At 38.7% G+C, this 19,578-nt stretch overlaps 1 protein-coding gene across 1 annotated transcript; it reads left to right on the top strand.

Annotated features, from left to right (window-relative positions):
- The first annotated feature begins 8,733 nt into the window (after positions 1 to 8,733).
- LOC124958617 (olfactory receptor 147-like) lies at positions 8,734 to 9,663 on the top strand. The gene has a single exon (XM_047516859.1). The coding sequence runs from the start codon at positions 8,734 to 8,736 to the stop codon at positions 9,661 to 9,663; it is 930 nt and encodes a 309-aa protein (XP_047372815.1).
- Positions 9,664 to 19,578: the final 9,915 nt, after the last annotated feature.

Genomic DNA, 19,578 nt, shown 5'->3' with positions numbered 1-19,578 from the left:
TAGGTGCCTCTACTGAGGTCATCTGGCACCTAAGGCGAGATCCCCTCCCTGTGTTGCCCACCTCACTCCATTGCTCTTTCACTTTTTGGAAAGGCTCTTCTGCCTTTTCTGAAGTTCATGTACTTTCATTAAGATCAGTTACTCTGTCTCTATTCAACTAGCCACACACCTGTTAAATAATTGCCAATAGCTACAGACAGTGGCCTAAATTTTGTAGTCAAAATGTTACCCATATAGCAACTTTAGCATTACTTGGTAGCCTATTTAATTGACATCCAGAATATGTAAGGAACTAAAAAAAGCAGAACATCAACAAAGACACAAAACCCCACAGATATTTCTATTAGAAAAAGGGCTAAAGAACTAAATACACACTTCTCAAAGGAAAACACAAAGATGGTCAACAAATTTGGAAAAAAAGGTCCAATGTCACTAATCATCAGGAAAATACAAATCAAAACCACAATGAGATATTATTTCACCTCAGAATTATTATTATCAAAAAGACAAACAAAACACAAAAGGTGCATAGTGTTGGCAGGAATGTAAATTAGTACAGACATTATTGAAAACATAATGTCCTCAAAAAACTAAAAACAGAACTACCATATGATCTAGCAATTCTATTACTGGGTATATAGCCAAAGGAGATTATATCATTATACCAGAAAGATACTTGCATCCCCAAGTTTACTGCAGTACTAAAATAGCTAATATATGGAATCAACCCATATGCCCTTCGGTGGATAAATGGATAAAATAATGGGGTGTGCATGCACAATGGGATATTATTCAGACATAAAAAAATGAAATTCAGTCATTTGCAGTATGTATGTAACCAGAGTTCATTATATTAAATGAAATAAGCTGAACACTTAAAGACAAATTTTATGTGATGTTCTCACTCATTTGTAGACACTAGTAAGTCTTCCTCATAAAAAAATGAAATGAATAGTGGTAACTAGAGATTAGTAAGGGAAAGGGTGAGAAGAAATGCAAAGACGTTCAATAAAGGGTACCAAAACACACAGTGGAGGGGTTACTTCTAGTTTTTTAGTATAGTAGGTAACTCTTGGTTACCAGAGTCTATGATATATTTCAAAATGACTAGAAAAGAAGAGTATAAAATTACCAACACAAAAAATGATTAATGTTCAAAGTGATATAAATGCTTATTTCCTTCATTTGATTATTACACATTGTATACATGTATCCAAAGTATCACTATGTACTCCATAAAGATGTATAATACTATCTCTCAGTAAAAAATTTAAAAAAATGTAAGTATCTCAGGTTCCATCCCAAACACATGGGATGAGAGTCTGTCTTCTCTTTTATTTTTTTGCAAAGATTTAATTTTTTCATATTAAGCACAGATATATATTTACATTTAAAAACATTGGCAGGGGTGGTGGAACATGCCTGTAATCCCAACAGCTCGAGAGGTTGAGGCAGGAGAACTACCTGTTAGAAGCCAGTGTCAGCAACTTAGCAAGGTTGTAAGTAACCTAGTGAGATCCTGCCTCAAAATAAAAATGAAAAGGGCTGGGGATGTGGCTCAGTGGTTAAGCACCCTCAGGTTCAATTCCTGTTATAAATAAATAAATGAATAAATAAATAAAATAAAAATATAAGCACCAAAATTTCTGGGCATTCATAGCAAATGCCGTTAGTATGATATAATCTAGCAAATCAAAAGTTCAAAAATTCATATTTTTCTTTTCCCCCTCTTTATGAAAATATAGTGTAATATAAAGCTCTTGGAATTAAATTATCACTGACTTTGACAAGGTTGAACATCCTGCCCTTGAAAAGAGATTCAAGATGGTGGATTAGAGAAAGGTTGCATTTCTAGTTGCTCTGTAGTTAAGGATTCAAGCAGAAGGAGTACTGCTTCTCAGTGAAGTGCTTAAAAAAGGAATTTACTAAAATTCAATATTGGGCAGTCAGAGTATCTTAGAGACTCAGAAATTGGGTGCATTGAACAAAGAACAAGAAAGAATATTTTGGTGGAACCAAGCTGGTTGTGACAGTGGCAATATCGCTGGTGCTGGTTCACCACAAAAGGGTAGGGATAACACACAGAAACACGATGGACAGATTTGAGGTGGAAAAAGCTGCACCTCAGACAAGGAGCGTGAACTTAGCTGATCTAGAGACTGTGCAGTCATTAAGCACACAATTAACTCTAGTCACTACTGAACTACTATTTAGCATAACAAGACAATGATAACTACTAGAGAGAGATTTGAGGATTTTAACTTATAAAAACCCAATGAAAATGAATTATAAATGAGTGGAAGTAGTCTTTAGTTGTATAAGATTTTACTTTCATTGATGGAAACTAAAAAAAAAAAAAAAATAGAGACTGTGCAGTGAAGTGGTGCTTGAAAAGTGCTGTGTAATCAATGTTCATTGCTGCTCAGTTCACCATAGCCAGATTGTGGAACCAACCTAGATGTCCTTCAATTGATGAATGGATAAAGAAACTGTGGCATATGCATACAATGGAATATTACTCCGCCATGAAGAATGATAAAATTATGGCATTTGTAGGCAAATGGATGAAATTGGAGAATATCATGCTAAGTGAGATAAGCCAATCTCAAAAAACCAAAGGACGAATGATCTCGCTGATAAGTGGATGATGACATATAATGGGGGGTGGGAGGGGTTAGTGTTAGGGTTAGGGTTAGGTTTAGGGTTAGGATTAAGGAGGGTGGTAAGAATGGAGGAAGGAAGGACTGTATAGAGGGAAAAGAGGGGTGGGGGGTGGGGGGGAAAGGAAAAAAAAATAACAATGAATCAAACAACATTACCCTGTGTAAATTTGTGATTACACAAATGGTATGCCTTGGCTCCATGTACAGAGAAACAACATGTATCCCATTTGTTTACAATAAAAAATAAATAAATAAATGAAAAAAAAGAAAAGTGCTGTGTATTTCTCAATTTGCAAGTGGAGAGTTGAGGCAGGAACCACTTTGAGAAGACCATGCTGCAGCTTGCTGCCTCAGGAGCCCAGAAGATCATAGCTAACATTGACATACTGTCCCAGCAAGTACCCAAAATGTGGTCTAGGGTGTACCTAGCAGAATTGTGAGTGAAACAGGAATAGACAAGATTATATTCAGGTGATTTATATCAGAAAATTAAGGGTAGAAAATGCAACTTGTTTTCATGTTGAGTTTGGTGGCTCATATGACCAACTAAAGAAGGTCAGAAAACTGAATATATGGGTATGAATACACTCAGAGACTAAACCTGGGAGGGCTGTATTCATGGGCAGCAGAGTGTGTGAGGGATTTGTTCTTCTGCCTCATGAGTAGAATTTTTGGGAGGATCCTGAGATTCAGACTCCCTGCAGAAATCAGCATCTGCCTGGTCCCAGGTGTATGGTCTAATCTCATCAGAGCAGTTGCTACCCAACAGAGCCCTTAAGTCTGATTAAACCTAAGCCCCAGTCAACAGCACTCCCTTCCTAGAACTTTGTGGCAATCCTATCCTGGGATTGAATAGATCTGGCCTGGGCAGATGTTTTAGTCAGTTTTTTCTTTACTGTGTCCAAAAAATCTGACAAGAACAGTGTAGAGAAGGAAAAATTTATTTGGGGTTCATGGATTCAGTGGTCTGAGTCCACAGTTGACTGATTCCATAGCTTTTGGCTCAAGGTGAGGTGGAAAATTATGACAGAAGGGCATAGCAGAGGAAAGAAGATTAGGAAATTGTAACTGAGAAGCAAAGAGAGCTCCTCTCACTAGAGAAAAAATATGTACCCCAAGAACATGCCCCCTGTGACCTACCTTTCTAGACACACCATATCTGGCTACAGTTATCACCCAGTTAATCTATATCAATGGATTAACTAACTGATTATGTTACAATTCTCATAATCAAATCATTCCACCTCTGAATCTTTTTTTTTATTGTAAACAAATGGGGTACAGCTTGTTTCTCTGTTTGTACAAGGAGTAGAGGCATACCATTTGTGTAATCATACATTTACATAGGGTAATGGTGTTTGATTCACTCTGTTATTTTTTCCCCTTCACCCCACCCCTCCCACCCCTCTTTTCCCTGTATACAGTTCCTCCTTCCTCCATTCTTGCCTCCCTTCCACCCCTGCTTATGTATCATCATCCGCTTATCAGTGAGATCATTCGTCCTTTGGTTTTTTGAGGTTGGTTTATCTCACCATGATATTCTCCAATTTCATCCATTTGCCTGAAAATGCCATAATTTTATTATTCTTTATGGCTGAGTAATATTCCATTGTGTGTGTGTGTGTGTGTATCACAGTTTCTTTATCCATTCATCAATTGAGGGGCATCTAGGTTGGTTCCACAAACTAGCTATTGTGAATTGAGTAGCTATGAACATTGATGTGGCTGCATCATGGTAGTATGCTGATTTTAAGTCCTTTGGGTGTATTGAAAAGATAGTGCACCACGATCAAGTGGGTTTTATCCCAGGGATGCAAGGTTGGTTCAATATCAGGAAATCAATAAATATAATTTACCATATCAACAGCCTTAAAGTCAAGAATCACATGAGTATTTTGATAGATGCAGAAAAAGCTTTTGATAAAATACAACATCCCTTCATGCTCAAAACACTAGAAAAAATAGGGATGGGGGAACATTCCTTAACATTGTAAAGGCTATCTATGCTAAGCCCATGGCTAATATCATTCTAAATGGTGAATAACTGAAAGCATTCCCCTTAAAAACTGGAACAAGGCAGGGATGCCCTCTTTCACCGCTTCTATTCAACATCGTCCTTGAGACTCTAGCCAGAGCAATCAGACAAACCAAAGAAATTAAAGGGATACGAATAGGAAAAGAAGAACTCAAACTATCCCTGTTCGCTGATGACATGATTATATATTTAGAGGAACCTGGAAATTCCACCAGAAAACTTTTAGAACTCATAAGTGAATTCAGTAAAGTAGCAGGATATAAGATCAATGCTCATAAATCTAATGCATTTTTATACATAAGTGATGAATCCTCAGAAAGAGAAGTTAGGAAAACTACCCCATTCACAATAGCCTCAAAAAAAAATAAAATATTTGGGAATCAATCTCACAAAAGAGGTGAAAGACCTCTACAATGAGAACTACAGAACACTAAAGAAAGAAATTAAAGAAAACCTTAGAAGATGGAAAGATCTCCCATGTTCTTGGATAGGCAGAATTAATATTGTAAAAATGGCCATATCACCTCTGATTCTTTTTGCATTTTCTCACACATGAACTTTTGGGGACACCACACACCTAAACAGTAACAGTGTGAAAAAATCAAATCAACATTATTTTCTATTCTAATCTACATTATACTGGTGAAGAAATCTTGATTATTCCTGCCTTATACTAATTCTTAGCAGCACTTACTATAATGTATCCTGGCTTTCAACATTGACCTGAATGGAGAAAAAGGAACACATTTATACTGCTGGTGGGATTGTAAATTAGTACTATCACTATGGAAATCAGTATGGAGGGTCCTCAAAAGACTAGGCATGGAACCACCATATGGCTCAGCTATGCCACTCTTTGATATTTATCTAAAGAATTAAAGTCAGTATACTATAGGAATTCATGCATGCCCATATTTATAGTGTTACAATTCACAGTATCCAAACTATGCAACCAAACCTAAGTGTCCACCAATGGAAGAATGGATAAAGAAAATGTGGTATATGTACACAATGGAGTTTTATTCAGTCATAAAGAAGAATGGAATTATGTCATTTTCAGAAAAATGGATGGAACTTAAGAACCCTATGTTAAGTAAAATATGCTGAACTCAGAAAGTGAAGAGTTGTGTTTTTCTCTCATATGTGGAAAACAGAGAGGAAAAAGGAAAAGAAAGGTTGGTGGAATCTCAGGAAAACTGAAAGGAGACCAGTAGAGTAGAGAAAAGGTACGAGGGTGTGGGAGGAGGGAAAGAAAAGGGGAAATACTGAGGATCGATATTGGCCAAATTTTAATGTTATATTGTGTGCATGTACAAATATGTTAGAACAAATCCCATCATTATGTATGACTATAATGCAACAATAAAAAGGGAACAAAAAAGAGTTAGGAAAGAGCAAAAGATTCTGAGGCACATCTCAGAGAAAGGATGACTATTTGATATACTTTAATATAAGTGACTCAGTCTACTTGTGACCGTCAGGCAAATGAGAGAAAGGAAGGGAAGAGAGAGTTTTGTAATGCAGGACAAGTTCCAAATATCTCTATATTCACTTCATGTTTGTCCATATTTACAGTGGTGGGATTAAAGGTAAAAGAATTGCCTTCATCCTAAACTGTAGCATCCTAAACCAGATGTAAAACTCTTCTCACAACTTGATTTGCTAAAAATGTAAATTTCCTGGGAACATTTCATGTTCTTGATCACCTAATTGAGAGTTGTTAACATTTCCATGGAAAACACACATTTTAATTAATCACCAAATCCTCCCCAAAGCTGTACCCCAAGGAATGTCTGTCTTGAAGGATATGTTTCATGTTCACCCAGAGGAATTTTTTGTCCCTTAGCAATTTGGGGAATCTTAGAATAATAACAGTGATTTATTTTCATAATGGTTAGGTTATCTTAAGTAGAAAATCAATAACAGAAGGATTTCTAAATAATTTGTTTTGTTTCTTCTTCCGTTTTTCTCTGCTTTTTTCATTGAGTTCACTAATTCAATATTATTGAGAATGATCCCTAAATATTTTCATCCTGAGTATCACTTAGCCTCTTTGTACATTTCTTACAGCATATTGTACTCGGATATCCAGTTGTTCAAAACTGAATGTATAATTTTTACCACATTTCCAGTCTTTCTGAGTTGTCTTTGTAGTAATACCATAATTTACCCAAGCACCTAGGCTACTGTTTTTGGAAATTGTATTATATATTTCTATTCCCTTTGTGAGAGGTTCTGCTGAATCTTCCCTTGCAATGTCTCTTGCAGATCTTTATTTCTTATAACTACTGAAAACTGCAATCTTAACTCAGGAAATTTTTTCCTTTCTTTTTTTTTTTTTTTTTTTTCCCAAGTCATTCATTTTTGTAATTACTTAGCAGCTCATCCTACCTTCATCTCTCTAACGCTAGTCATTCCTACCAATGCCTAATCCTTCCAAGTCGACATTGTGTTATTTCAATTCTGTGCTAAAAAATAAATAGAAACTTGAGTGACTCTAAATGCCCTACTAGAGGGCACAGGTTCTGATTTAGGCACCTGAGAGCTTCCTATACTATCCTGATCCAAATCTGCCTCTGATCTGAGGCTAGGCTGCAGTCCTGTAGGAGAGATATTGGGGACTTTTAGAGAGCAGTGGGAGTTCTCAGGGTGATGATCAGAGAGGGAGGAGATGGCAGTCTTTCTCTGAGCTCATCGCTTTGGACCTGGAGTGCTCCTAGACAATCCTTTACAAGTCCAGCAGTGGCCTTTACATGTCTTACTGATGTTTTTCCTGTCTTGTATTTTTGTCTACAAATAAAAGCATTGTCACAACATAAGTCTTTGCTAGTGGAGCAAAAAGTTTGTGTGGTATCCAATACAGGTTCCAGGAAGAATGGGAAAGGCATCCTCAACCATCTAACAGTTTAATATACAAATATTTCTTAAGTATGACTGCACATGCTAGGTATTATTCCAGGTACTGCAGAAACAGGGTTGAAGAAAACAGAAAAGAATCCACACCATTAGGGAGCTTAGATTCAAAGTGGGTACATGTAGTGAAGGATGATACAACAAAGAAATGAAAGAATGTATAGTATTTCATCTAGTTATAGGTGAAAGGAAGAATGTACTTTGGAAATGGGACAGGTTTTCCTGCTCTGATATTTGGGGATGTGCCACATTTGGGAAGAAATGTATGTATGCAAAATGAAGTGCTTCATTTTATTATCATGACTACAAATGCTGGGTAGATGAGATCTTTTAAATGCAAAACCTGATCTCTGGGGAAAATACTTGGGAAACAGAGGTCATCTGATTTTTAATCAGGTCCCTAGGATTTCGAAACTGCTCATAGAAACCCCCTGAGTCTTATTAGCAGGTGGCTCTTTTGGCAGCAGTAGAAGCTATTTACCACCTTGTAGGGTGAACAAAGCCAGAACAAAGCCACCACAAGATATCATGATCCATACCTTATGACTTCTCTCTGAGCCTGGAATACTGAGGGCTGTGTTCTGAATTCCTCTGTCCCAAATTCATCCCTAACCAATGCAATATCAGGAAAAATATCTCTTTTCTGGGCTGTATAGCTCTAAAATTCATCAGAGTTATTTATCAATCTGTGAGAATAGACCAGAAGTGTTATAAGGAGCCTCTCCTGAAGTCCTGATCCAGAGGGGTGAATGCTGAATTGTACCTATCCTGCGATTCTTCTCCCAGACCTCATCTGTGGGAACTAGTGAGTCCTTGATAAGCCTCATCTGCTCTCTGCTGAGACCACCATTGACTCTGTAGTGGGGGTGGACTGTAAATGCAGAGTGGAGCTGATCCTTATTCCCTCAGAAATGCCTTCTGTGTGTGTGTTTTTAAAAATATTCATCTTTATACTTTTTCTGAAGTTCTAAAATGGAGAAAACAGAGGTAGGAGAAGGGTACGCTCGGGTTCATCTCCTCATCTGGATCTCAATCTCATTTTACTGGGTCTGGTAGAGAGAGCTGGCTTCTCATTTTAATGTTACTATTTCTCCTTTTCTCTCAGACAGGTCCCAGGGAGGAATGGCCTCAGGCAATGGCTCTTCAGTGACCCAGTTTATCCTGCTGGGTTTAACACAACAGCCAGAGCTCCAGCTGCCTCTCTTCCTCCTCTTCTTAGCCATCTATGTGGTCTCTGTGGTGGGGAACCTGGGCTTGATTGTTCTGATTGTTCTGAATCCTCACCTGCACACTCCCATGTACTACTTCCTCTTCAACCTTTCCTTCATTGATCTCTGCTACTCCTCTGTCATAATCCCCAGAATGCTGATGAGCTTTATAGAACAGAACATCATTTCTTATGCAGAGTGCATGGCTCAGCTCTTTTTCTTCTGCTTCTTTGTTATTGATGAGTGTTATATTCTGACAACAATGGCCTATGATCGGTATGTGGCCATCTGTAAACCTCTGCTTTACAGGGTCACCATGTCCCATCAGGTCTGCCTCTTGCTGATGGTCGGTGTGTATGCAATGGGGCTTGTGGGTGCCATGGCCCACACTGGATGCATGATGAGACTCAGCTTCTGTGATGGAAACGTCATCAATCACTACATGTGTGACATACCTCCTCTCCTGAAGCTCTCATGCACAAGCACCTCCATCAATGAGCTGGAGGTTTTTATTGTGGTGGGTGTCAATGTTATAGTGCCTAGTCTCACCATTTTTATTTCTTACACTTTGATCCTGTCCAACATTTCCAGCATCCGTTCCACAGAGGGCAGGTCCAAAGCATTCAGTACCTGCAGCTCTCACATAATTGTTGTTTCTATTTTCTTTGGAGCATCAGCTTTCATGTACCTTACACCTTCTACTGGGTCTCTGGATCAAGATAAAGTATCCACAGTTTTTTATACCATTGTGGGACCGATGATGAACCCTTTCATCTACAGTTTGAGGAACAAAGATGTCCATATTGCACTGAGAAAAACTTTGAAGAAAAGGGTGCTCTTCTAAATAGGAGCTGTGTTTGTTATGTATGTCAAATCTTACATTGGACAAATGAGGTTTAAAACTATGGAGAGAGCTGGGGAAGTAGCTCAGAGGTAAAGTGCTTTCCAAGAAGGCACAAGGCCCAGGATTTGATCCCCCGCACTGAAAAACAGCTGCAGTTCCAGCAACAGATTCCAAGGAACTAAGTTGAGAATAGTAAGAAATGAAAATAAATGCAAACAATTTAATACACAAATTAAATTAATCGTAGAAATAATTTCAGAAGTGAAGACAATATACAGAGGAAGATGAGTCTATCATCCTTTCAGAGAGTAGAGAGACCAGTTTATCCTGTCATTTTTCAGAAATTATATATATGTATATATATATATATATGCATATGTATGTATGTACACATATGTGTATATGTATGTATATACATATTTTACAGAGCTGAGGATCGGACACCACTCTGTACAAGCCGAATTCTAGTGAGCCCTACCCCCAGACCTAGAAATTGTAAAATTTTAAATACAGAAAGTTGGATGATAATAAGACAGAAATGGTAAAATTGTCAAGCTCTTTAATTTAATCTTTTTTGCTTTGTTTTGCATCAAACCCAGGTTCGTTTGAGGCAAAAGCTCTATTGCTGAGCTATGCTCCCAGCACGGTTGTGAGATTTCAATTTTAATTTAAAATTTTTTTTGTGTGTGTGAGATTTTATTGGCAATGACTCATCTAGAATTCTTGCAGATATGACATGGAGATAATGATTTTCAGTCTTAGAGTCAGTAATTTCCTATCCATTAGATAAAAATCTATCTGGTGTTGTAGGGGATTGTGTTTTGGGAAATGTCTTTGTTTCTATAAAGGAGAGAAATATGGATCTGATCAGTTCTCTTTAGCTCCAAGGGAATGTGATAAAACGAGGCCAAAGATTTTCTTGTGATCTCTGTTCCTAAGGACAGGAAATGAAGTAACCCCTCAGAGCAGCTAGAATAAAGGCAAGTTCCACTGGATTCACCTCTAAGACTTCAGGGCAGAAATGTGAGTAGGAGGACATGCTGTAATCTTCCCTCACAAGCAGTTTGAGGCTACAAATGTTTACCAACTCCCAGTAGAGGAATTTTTGTTCTTTATTCAAATAGATTTTTTTATAATCTTAATTCATTAACAGTCAGGTCTTTTCCTTTAACATTTTCACTCTCATTTTGTCTCAGAGTTTTAATGATACAGATGATGCAGTTTATTTAATCAGCAGGTATAAGCTGAGAATATATCCTGTTTTAGACCTCAAAGCATCCAGGATCTGTTTTAAACATTAAAAAAAAGACAGTGGTGATGGAGAAAGAAAGTACCTGTGCTCTTGGAGGGCTAATTTTCTATGGCAAGGTACGCATGAGAGGCGGGTGGGCAGGAGGGAGAGGTAGCTGATAAGCAAAAAGCAAATATATACACACATGTGAATATAACAGAAAATGTTATACAGAGTCTCAAATTAAGATGATGGTACAGAAAAATCACTGTGTTTTACTGTGGGATGGGTGGTCATGAAGGTGTTTTCTGAGAAGGTGGCACATGGGCAGAGACAGTGCAGGCAGAGGAAGAGAGACACCTGTAGACCATTTCCCTCACAGGGAAGAGCTGGGTCACAGTCCCAGAGACAGTACCAATCTTGATGATTATGAGGGATGGAAAATAGACCAGCATGTCTGTGGTGTGGCTCAGCTGTGTGTGGTTCATAGTTAATCAGGAAACGAGGTTGATGTATTAGGGGTTTTCAAGGGAAAAGAGTGGATGTTATTAAAGCACAATAAAAATCTATGTGTTATTAATCACCCAGAGGACTTGCTTTCTTTCTCCTACTGTGTTTTGAAGCCCTGTCTATGTCATTTTAACTGACCTTGGAAAAATGTTAAGGGTTCCATGAATAATTTATAGTGAAATTCATGAAGTGGTGTATTTTAAATAACAACAAATTGCCAAGTCCTGCAGGAGGGAAGATGATTTTTTTTTTCTAATTTTGCATACCTGAAAGATGAGTCTGGATGTCAAGTGAAACAGGAATATGTGCTAGGTGGAAGAGCCCTGGATCCTGTGTTCTCATCATCCTGGTACAAATATCCCAAAGTGGAGGGATCACCGGAATTGCTACCATGTGATCTGGTTTGGCTCCAGATTCTTTCAAGTTTTGTGTTTATGTTCTCTTAGTCTTAGTGGTCTCTGCATGGAGAACATTTTAAAGGACATAGTGCAGCTGAAATGAAGTGGAACATGTTTAGAAAGTGCTCTGTACCTTTAGTGAAGTGATAGTCAAGGGTCAGATCATATTCAAGGGATACTAAGATGCACATTTCTTTTTACGTAACTTCCTTGAAGTTGGCGTGCACGCTATACCCAATGACATCTCATTGTTTGCCTGCTGGCAGTTCTGACACAGCTGTTATGGCCTGTGCCTGTGCAAACGTTGTCATATGTATCAATGTTGCTGTCATTGCAAGTGAATCAGAAGAATCGGTGGTAACGCATGTAGGGAGTTGAATTCCTTGCCATTTAAGAGTGTTTTGTATATACATATACATTTTCTTTAAATATAAATGTTTAATTTTATCTTTTATAGGTGAAATTTCCATTAAAGGTATATGGAGAAAAGGAAATGGGTTAGAAATTTCTAATAATTAAGGAAATATTGTCTTTCCTTTTCTTCTTTCTTTCATACTAGGCTTAGAACTCATGCTCAGTAAGCCCTCTACGTCTGAGTTTCAATCCCAGCTGGAAATATACCTTACTAGTAAAATAGTCAGTTTTTTTTTAAATTCATCAATCCATTTATTCATTGTGAAATAATACTTGAGAATGCAAAGTGTCTACAATTTGCTGAACCTGGGTCATCATTTCTGAGACGTTTGAAAAAAATTCTTTACATATTAAAGCCATATAGTTGAAGGAAGAATAAATTATTGAAGCTTATGTAACACAGGAATATCTACAAATGTAAAAAAAAAGTATCTTTATTAAGAATAACATAGAAATTCTAAGCAGCACATGACTTCAAGCCGATATATGCTTGACAACCTCTGACTCTCAGAAATACAAAACATGATATCATGTCCATCCAGTTTTGACACTGATATTTCAGTGAAATTCCACATTATCTTTACCTTCTTTAGTGAATAGTGGTTGTTACAGGTTTACTTGTGTTCCTGCAAAGTCAGGTGTTGGTGGTCATCCCCCGGTACTCCATTCTTTGTTACTTTACATACTAGGTATTTAATGTGATTAATTTGAATGAAGTTTTTGGGTGCAACTTAATCTGATCCGACTGGTGTCCTCATAGGAAGAGGAAATTCGGAGGCATAGACACCAAGAATTCACATACACAGAGGAAAAACCTGGCGAGGACACAGGGAAAGGGCAGACATCTCAAAGCCAAGCAGCAAAACCTCAGTAGGTAACACATCTGCTGACACCTCGACTGGGAACTTCCAGTCTTCTGAGTTGTGAGGAAATAAGTTTCTGACTTTTAAGTTACCCTGTCTGTGGTATTTTGTTATGGTAGACCTAGCAAACTAATACAAGGATAAAATATAATTTTCTCCTGTAAGGAGAAAAACAAAAGAGTAAAACAAGGAAAAAAGAAAACAGACTAAAAAATCTTGATTGTTAAAAGTACTAGGTTTTATGCAAACAAAGAGAATTCCCCTCTTCCTCTTCCTCCTCCTCCTCCTCCTCCTCCTCCTCCTCCTCTTTATTTATTTTCTTTTTTTAATTGAGCTGCTGGGGAATCTAGGCTAGTCACTTTGGGATTCATTCATGTTCACCAAAAATATTACCCTAAAAGGCAAGCTGATGCAAACCAAGTGTGAGAACAGTTTATATGAGCCACAAAGTTTCTTGCCATCCAAGGCAAACATGAATTCTAGTTATCTAAAATAAATTCTCCCCAAATGAAATCCAAAGGCTCTGCATTCTAATAATTAAAAAATAAAATGGACAGGAAGATTACAGCAAACAGGTTGTTACAATTGCATTGATCTACACGAATAGCATATGATATGGTCAGGTCATTTGTCACTTCTGCTATACATTTCAGGTAAGAATTGCTGTAAGCTGGAAATGCTTTTATCACGGTTACTTATTATCTTTATAGTTTCAGGATGTCTGTAGAAATCTGCTATGTGAGGTTATAATGTCCTTGGTCACTGTGGTCTCATGCCTCGTGTTTCCCTGGAGATAAAAAAATTTGTGATCCCATTCTTTTAACATTATAAGCCCTTGCTCAATATATGGAATGTAGTAATCAAATCCAAGTAATTAGTATTTTCATCGCATTAAACATTTACTATTTTTTTAAAGAAACTTTGAATCCTCTTTTTTAGTAAGAAGAATTTTTTCAGGAGTAAAGTCTTCTACCTGAGGGGAATTTATCCCTTTGGAAGATCAAGTCAATTAGAAAGTCTTCAGACTCCTTACAGTAAAAGAATTCTGACACATTTACTGAGGTTTTAAATCTACAATTAGATTTTTTTTGGAAGATGTGAATTATTTATGATTTTGTGTACAACTTATATATTAACTATGAGAAAAAGTTTAAGAAAACGCTGCTCCCTGTAATAACCACCCGTGTGGAAGTGCATGATTAGCTCCCCAGTTGACCTTGCTGGCCCCAGTGTGGCATGGGCCGCAGTGTACCATGCCACACTGGTCATGCTCCCCACTTGACCTCACTGATACGGCGCTGGCAGGTAAAGTGGATTACCAACGAGTATCGCCTTGTTCAACTTTGTTGCTTTTGAGTGAGGGAGGAAGTTTTGATTTTTCTTGGCCCCAGTGGGGGCATTGGGTTTCCACCTACTACCTCCAGGTCTGGGGCAAGGCAAAGCTCAGCTTCCACATGGCCCTGCTGATATCACTCATGAGGGAATGGGAGAACACCTTGCTACCTCTAAGCAGGTGATGGAAGTTTAACTTTCCACTTAGCCTAATGACATGGGTGAGAGACAGCGTTTTCTTTAGTTTTTGGCTGTTGTAAGTAGGTATTACGTTAAAAAATATTTTATATTTGTTTCTGACTGCTGCCAAAGCACACATTTATGTGTGGTAAGTGTAGGGGATTATGTACAAAACTCAGGCCATGTTCAATTAATGTGTAATTTATCCTGTGGATGTTTCTGTCTCTAGCAAGCATCTGTGGAGTCTTCTGGTCTCCCAGGAATGTGTGGAGGACAGTTTCTTTCCACTCTCTGTTGTACATTCCTACAGAGTCTAGAGCATACTTGCTCTAAGCATAACTATAATTTCAAACTAGCGGAGTCACTGACCATCTCTCTTTGCCTGTCACTAAGAGTAACACACAGCTACAGTACATATTTTGTTGTCACCTGCTCACTGTTGACAGCCTCTGTATAGCATGGTTGCTAATCCTTATCTGGGCCCACCTTTGCAAGATCTCTACATCAATCACATCGATGGGGAAAGAGGTGGTGGATTGGAGGAGGTTTATGCAAAAATGCCACAGACTCCCATTGTTTTTACACATATTTCATACTGAAATTCCTTTTCTTTAGTGGTTTGCTTATGACAGATAATTATGTTGTGCACTTTTACAAAAAGTAATGGTGGAACATATTCTGTGTTCACCATATCTTTAATCTGAGGGTTCTATTTTTTAATATTGGAGGGGAAAGAGAGAGACCCTCTTGACTTAAAGAAAATCTGAGGGAAACCAGTCTCCACAGTGAACATTACCCCTTCCCTGAAACATTTTCCACACATAACCAGATTTAGTTTTGTGTCAAGACAGAAACTTAGTACGTGTGTGTGTGTGTGTGTGTGTGTGTGTGTGTGTGTCTATGTCAGGGGATGAGTACTGGGGCTTGAAACCAGGATTGCTCTACCACTGACCCACATGCCCAGTCCTTTTCACCTTTTATTTTGAGACAGGGTCTCACTATGTTGCCCAGGATTACCTGAGCTTCCTATCCTCCTGCTTGAGATTCCCAAGTAACTCCGATTACAGGTATGCACCAGCATACCTAGTTAGTTTTAATTCTGATATCTCTTGAATATTATATGATTATTCTGTTTTGAAAAGAAAAATTCCTTACTTATATTCCTTGTACTTCCATGAATTCATGACTGGTCCAGTGTGAGATGGCAGAGATTAATAAAAGTGGTGGTTTATGAACACCTAATAATGAAAGCTGTGACCATCAGAAACCAGCACAGATTCAAAAAGAGCAAGTTCCAATGGATTAACTTCAACTCTTTGTTAGTGTTATTATCAAGGATTTGCACCTGTTTAAGGCATTAGTTAAAGTATCAGTATTATTAGTCCTAGCATTAGTATTTTGATACTGAGTATTGAACTCAGGGGTGCTTTACCCACTAAGATACATCCTCAGTTCTTTTCACTTTTTTAAGATTTGAAACAAGGTCTCCCTAAATTGCTGAGGCTGTCCTTGAATTTGCTATCCTCCTGCCTCAACTTCTGAAGTAGCTTAGATAACAGGCATGTGCCACTACATCCAGTTTCTAGTATACTTTAAATTGCCAAAGTAGGCTGAATAAACTTGGTTTGTCAAAAACAGAACAACACTTAGCAGTAAAAGGAAAATTTGTTGAGATGTCAACAATTTGGAAAGACCTGATGAGCATTAAGGTTAGAAAAAAAATCTCAGAGGTGACACATTGTGTGGGTTTATATATCATCTACGGAATGACAGATTTGGAGAACAAGTTTGTTGTTGCCAGGGGACAGAGATGAAAATGGGAGGGATTGAGTAGAACTATGCAAAGGTAGTGCCAGGACATTCAATTATTGTGGAGGAACAATTCTGAATCTTGGTGATGGTGGTCTTGACCCTGTTGAGAGCAGGGTGGTATCTGTGCTGCTAACTGTCTCAAGGACAAACAGGACTGCTGGGCCCCTGTGCTTACCAAGGTTGTTAAGAGATATTTGTCTGAGGAATGTGCAGTTGCCTGGAGACCTTATCCGTCAAGGACGAGAGCAGGGCCTAGCCCCGACTCAGCTCCTGAATAGTTCACCTGTTCCCTCCCCCCTTCTTCCTCTAGGACCGTCCAGTTCTGGCCGGACCCAATGAAAATCAAATAGATTGACCGGACCCAACCAGGGGAGGTTTAGCTGTTCGAATGTTAGCCAATTAGAAGAACACTGTAAAACTGCTTGCTTTTCCTTATAAAAACCCTGCTGACGAGGGCTCGGGGCCTCTCTCCTAGCGTCGTTGATTAAGGACGCAGAGGACCGAGTTCGAACTCGCTAATAAATGACTCTTTGCTGCTTGCATTGATCGTGGTCTCTGGTGGTCCTTGTGGGGTCTCAAGCCTTTGGGCACAACATATGGGGGCTCGTCCGGGATCCCCAAGCCCACCCAGACACCTGATCATAGAGTCATAAGTGACATCTTCCACCGGTGAGTAAGGCATTGCCGTGTGTTTTCTGGTCTGAAATGCCTGCAGGCTCTGGTTCTGGGCTGGCACAGTCCTGGCGGACACGCTATAGGACCCCAGCAGGGTCTCGGGAGACGTCCCCTCGACCCATCTGGTGACATTTGTCACATCTGAGCAGCTGGTGCTGCATTCTGGCGATTCGTCGCATCTGGTGACATTCTTGTCACATCTGAGCAGTTTGTGCTGCATTTTGAGCAGTTTGTGCTGCAATCTGGGTGAATTTGTCACTTCTGAGCAGCTTGTGCTGCATTCTGAGCAGTTTGTGCTGCAATCTGGGTGAATTTGTCACTTCTGAGCAGCTTGTGCTGCATTCTGAGCAGTTTGTGCTGCAATCTGGGTGAATTTGTCACCTCTGAGCAGCTTGTGCTGCATTCTGAGCAGTTTGTGCTGCAATCTGGGTGAATTTGTCACCTCTGAGCAGCTTGTGCTGCATTCTGAGCAGTTTGTGCTGCAATCTGGGTGAATTTGTCACCTCTGAGCAGCTTGTGCTGCATTCTGAGCAGTTTGTGCTGCATTCTGGGTGAATTTGTCACCTCTGAGCAGCTTGTGCTGCATTCTGAGCAGTTTGTGCTGCAATCTGGGTGAATTTGTCACCTCTGAGCAGTTTGTGCTGCATTCTGAGCAGTTTGTGCTGCATTCTGGGTGAATTTGTCACTTCTGAGCAGCTTGTGCTGCATTCTGAGCAGTTTGTGCTGCATTCTGGGTGAATTTGTCACTTCTGAGCAGTTTGTGCTGCATTCTGAGCAGTTTGTGCTGCATTCTGGGTGAATTTGTCACTTCTGAGCAGAGTCTGCGCTGCTTCTGAGCAGCTTCAGTATTGCATTCGGACGACTGGCCGCATCTGGTTAACTCTTTGTCCCATTTGGGCTTTGTGTGGCACCTGGGAAACTACAAAATACCAGCTAGCCAATTTTTGATTTAGCATGCTATGTGTCTGTCTGTTTGTGTATTGTACTATATGGTCTTTACTCTTGCCTTCTATTAAATTCTTCATTGTGTTAATCCAATCTTAGGCTTAGGGATACTCATTGCAGGGTACTTTGCAGTCCTTCTCCTTGTTCCTGAGAGATTTATTTACTCCAATCCCCCTAGGCAGAGAGCTCAGCAGCTCCATTCCTCAAAAGTAGTAAGAAATAATGTTTTGTGATTTTCTGCATTCAAACCTAACCTGATTTCTCAACCAGAAAAAAAAAAAAAAAAAAAAGGGTTAAAAAAGTCCTGGGTGATCCTCCCTCCCCCCTGCCTGGCCTTGCTGAAGCATGCATTGGAATGTAGACTGCAGCAGTCTCAGCGGGAAAGGGGGGTAACCTGAAGATAAGAAAAAGAAAACAAAAGGGTGTCTGTTTTAAACTTCTGGGTTGCTACACAGAACTAATTCATTTTCCAGGATTCTTGTTTTGTTTTGTTTTTCTTTAATGCTGTATTTTTGAGCTCATAATTTTGATCTTGCATACCTAGGTTAATGATTTTTTTTTTCTTTTTGATCAGTTCTATTTTTTATTCAACTAAAGTTTTTGAACATCTGTTACATTGCAATGGAGATTCACCTATAAAGTTACCAGGCCTTTGATTTTGTATTATTTGTATGTCGTGCTGTCTGGTGTCATGTCTTGTCTGCATCAAAACTGAGTGCTCCTAAAATTAAAATTTAAAAATGGATCCAAATACTTTTATTCACGTGATTTAAAAAGGGTTCAATTTAAATTGGGTAAACTAATAAAAGTAAAATATCTTTAGAAATAACTTGCAAGTCTCCAGGTGGTCAAACTAATGAAATGTTAATGTTAAACAATGTCTAATATCAATTGTTTCTAGGACTTTTCCTCAACAGGAAAGAGACAGCAAATACTGTTCAGGACACCTGCCTGCTTTCTTGGTTTTTACAGAATAAGAGAATTAGAGTTAACATGTATGGGATTACTCAAATGTGTATGTTGGTGACATTTGATTAATTTGCAAAATTAAAATGCTCATTATTAAATAACATCAGGTACTCTTAACTCCTCAAATTCCATGGGGTATCATACTTAAACATTATTGGTGTTTTCATAGGTTGGTAAATTAAAAAGAGTTTAAAATTGCTTTGTGTCATTACTAAAAACAAGGTTATTAAGAGTTATGTTCTAACAGATAAAACCTCAACTCGGAGAGTGAGTGTTCCATCTGCTCCCTTACCACTTCCCCCTGCTCCCCCTCCAGTTCTGCAAAGCTCCAAGGAGCTCTTAGACTTGGATTTAGAGCTACCATCTCCCCTTTCACTGTGTTTCAGTTAGAGTTGTTTCAGAATGTGAACAGAAAGGGGTCAACAGGTAGGAAAGAGAGAATAAAAGGTTCTGGGTTTGGAAATATATTTAATAAAAAGGAAAAGAAAATGTTTCTGGGTAAGAAAGTGCCTGTGTGATGGAATACATGAGGGTCTAAGTAAGTGCTAAGAAAGTCTGTGTGTAAGTAAAGGGCAAGTTTCAACAA

The sequence above is a fragment of the Sciurus carolinensis genome, chromosome 11, assembly GCF_902686445.1.
Source record: "Sciurus carolinensis chromosome 11, mSciCar1.2, whole genome shotgun sequence".
NCBI lineage: Eukaryota > Metazoa > Chordata > Mammalia > Rodentia > Sciuridae > Sciurus > Sciurus carolinensis.
The sequence above is the reverse complement of the archived record's forward strand: the minus strand, read 5'-3'. Positions and strand labels throughout refer to the sequence as shown.

Bases quoted from the DNA above. Each gene is read 5' to 3' on its own strand.
- LOC124958617 (XM_047516859.1), top strand. From the start codon at position 8,734: ATGGCCTCAGGCAATGGCTCTTCAGTGACCCAGTTTATCCTGCTGGGT.